A 2,991-nucleotide genomic window follows, 5' to 3' on the forward strand; every position below is an offset into this window, starting at 1 on the left:
TTGATACTTCGCCGTTCTTCGTGTTGTTGTTGTTGTTGTTGTTCTTCTTCTTCTTCTTCTTCTCCTTGTTTTATTGGCGGGTTGCGAGCTGAGCTGGGAGCTGCTTGACCTGACAACTGGGGTGGCATAATAAATTGTGGGGGGCCAAGAAATGTCCCCACGGGCCAAAACAAATGTTCCGCGGGCCCCACTTTGGGCACCCCTGCTCTAAATATTCAGCAGGGGGCAGCAAACCCAACCCCCACCCACTAGGACAAGTCAGGCAGAGCTCAAAGGGACAAACAAGTCTGATGAGGTCCAGAGGTTTGCAACTGGGAACATATGAAGGTCTGTTCCACAGTTATTTTCATTTTGAGTATCTTGCTGTGAGGGTTCGGGTGAGGTCTGTGTGTAGACTTTTAGCTTCCTACCTCCCCTGCACAGGCTTCTGTTTACTTTACATCCATGTGTATCCGACTATTTGTTGGTATAAGCATGTCTGTACAAATGAATGTGAATGTCTGTGTACATATAACTTCTTGTTCCATTGACTGTGTTTTACTATATTGTTATACAGTTGTCTCCACTTATGGATACCCACAGAATCTTCTGTAGGTCTTGTTCCAAAAAAAAAAAAAAAACAGCTGTTGGAAAACAAGGAAGTTGTCTTATATTTGACCGAAGACAGCAACTTGGTAACATGGAAAGAAGGGCACACAGTCATAACAAAAAGTAGTACATAATAAGTATCTGTTCCCAGGACAGTGGTTACACACTGGAAACTAGCCAGCATTGCAAAGTACAAAACAGTGAAGGTTAATTGTTACAGAATGAAATCATGTTTTTAAATGTCGTCTTTGAGGGAAATGATGCTGTTCCTTCGTGAGATGACACAGACTGTGCTGGCAGCTACTTATTTTACTGCTTTTATTCTCTCACTGGTTCACTTCCCGTGCAGACACAATTTCACACTCACATTTTCAGTGGACTGCAGCGTGTGTGTCACCCTGGTGGTGCCGACATCCTGTTTCCTGTCAGCTGACCCTTCTCGCTTCCTGCTGTCCTCCTCCCGCTGTGGCTCCAGTTTGACAGAGCCCTGCTGGTGCAAGGAGGTAGAGTTCATAAGAACCTGGGAGAGAAATGTTCTACATGTTCGCTGTTTTGAAGTACCTATACATATACACATATATAAAAAAAAGATACAAAGTAAATGATGCAAGAAAGAAAGGTGGCCACTTGATTAATATCATAAGAAAGTTTGAAACTTGTTGCTATATATACAGTTTGCTTTGCACAGTTACCATAACAACAAGCAAATCTGCACCTACAATGTTTCCATTGTTCTAAGACATCTACAATAAATAAATGACTCCATCACTGGTGGAGTGAGCTGCAACCTTTCGCACGCAGTTTGAACACTCAGCTGTGCAATAAAAATATTCTGAGCTCTGTTATTTGTGAATTGACACACTGCCGTGTTGCATCTAAATAAAACACTGACCATAGTGAGATAAGAAAGCATGAAAGAGCAGATACTCATGTTCATTCTGTTGAACTCTAACCAGAGGAACTTGTAACACCATTAGTTCCTGCTTACTGCACTGTGCTGTGCTCTTGGACCGTTCCTGAAGAACTATGCAAACCACTTCAGATTTCAGTAAAATCGTGTGAAATCAATATTGCCTGTCCTGTGGTTGTTTGTGTGGCACAATTTGCTTTATTTACATCTATTTCTGCAGTACATGTATGAAAATAAGATATTTAACTGACCTTGTGCTCCGTCTCCTCCTCGGCGGTCCTGCTCTCTGAAGGCTCAGCCTCACCAAAGATCGGCGTCCCGTTGCGGCCGATCTTAACGTGTTTCTTGTACGTGTAGTAAAACTCCACACACTGTGCCACTGTCTTAGTGGTCACCTGTAAAACCACACGCACATTCCCTGTTAATGGATTCTTCATTTCTGTTTAAAATGCCATCGTATGTTACTGCAAACACAAGGTCAGGTTTCAAGGCATTTCAGAGCTGGTAAGTAAATACAAAGACAGTCCCGAGATGCCTCGCATGATCTGCAACACTGTTGCTTCTGTATTTTGTATTCACTCTGTGTATCTTTGGCACCTCAGGTGAATAAACCTCCCGCTATATGAGTCAATTAAATTTGATTTGATCTGAGAACCATTACTCCAGCTGAGGCTGCAACTAACGAATGTGAAATAACAAAAAGTTTGACACTTTTTTTTTAAAGAATGACAAACAATTAATCAGTTATCAGAGTAAAGCAGCTGCTGTTCTATCTTCTGATGATCTGCTACTCAGCAAATTGTTTGGAAAACCTCTAACTGCAGTTTCTCATTAGAACCAGGGCAGTGTTAACAACAGCAACAACAAAGGGGCAAAGCACATTCAAAAACCAAATTTCAATGGCTTTAGTTTGGTGGGGTAGCAAGGAGCACCGTGAAATGCTAAAACCGATGTAACCTAGTCTCACCTTTGATCAGTGAAGTATTTCAGACAACAATATTAAATAGTTTTGTAATATTTGACTGTGACACTGCAAATAATTAAACAACATTGTTCCAGCGTGACGGTACGTCCCTTAACCCCCCCACCCACCCAAAGTAGAGTTTTTCTGGTATGGTTTGTTGACTGCACAGCTGCTAATGGCCTTAAACGTACTGTGACTACAAGTGAGAGCTTTGATTTTCCAGTACTTTTGTTTGAAACCATATACAAATACCTGTTTCTGAACCATGAAGAAGTCCTTCTTGTACGCAGTGATGCCTTTGTTAAACTGGCGCCTCTCAGCTGCGGTCCAGCTGTCTGACCCTGAGGGAGGGAGGTAGAGAGAGGCACATGAAGAGAGAGATGCAGTTTGTTAACAACCAGTTTAAACACAGTGTAACACATTACAAGCATTGGGACCCTGACAGGACACTATGGCCCAACCCCAAATTCACTCAAATCACTTGATAAACAATGGCTCTGTTGTCTTCTGCTTGGGATTAACCACATGC

General features: G+C 42.2%; 1 protein-coding gene across 5 annotated transcripts in view; it reads right to left on the reverse strand.

The window, feature by feature from the left end:
- Positions 1-2,991, reverse strand: part of mideasb (mitotic deacetylase associated SANT domain protein b) — a 23,067-nt gene that overhangs the window by 4,352 nt on the left and 15,724 nt on the right. For 4 of the 5 annotated variants that reach the window (XM_020607956.1, XM_020607957.1, XM_020607958.1 and 1 more), the window contains exons 9-11: positions 2,715-2,803; positions 1,750-1,893; positions 956-1,078 (exon numbers count right to left, since the gene is read on the reverse strand). In XM_020607956.1, the coding sequence (XP_020463612.1) occupies positions 956-1,078; positions 1,750-1,893; positions 2,715-2,803 (356 nt within the window). The remainder of the gene's footprint in view (positions 1-955; positions 1,079-1,749; positions 1,894-2,714; positions 2,804-2,991) is intronic. The other variant, XM_020607959.1, reaches the window with a different exon arrangement.

Source organism: Monopterus albus, unplaced genomic scaffold, assembly GCF_001952655.1.
Source record: "Monopterus albus unplaced genomic scaffold, M_albus_1.0 scaffold90.1, whole genome shotgun sequence".
In the NCBI taxonomy this organism is placed as follows: domain Eukaryota; kingdom Metazoa; phylum Chordata; class Actinopteri; order Synbranchiformes; family Synbranchidae; genus Monopterus; species Monopterus albus.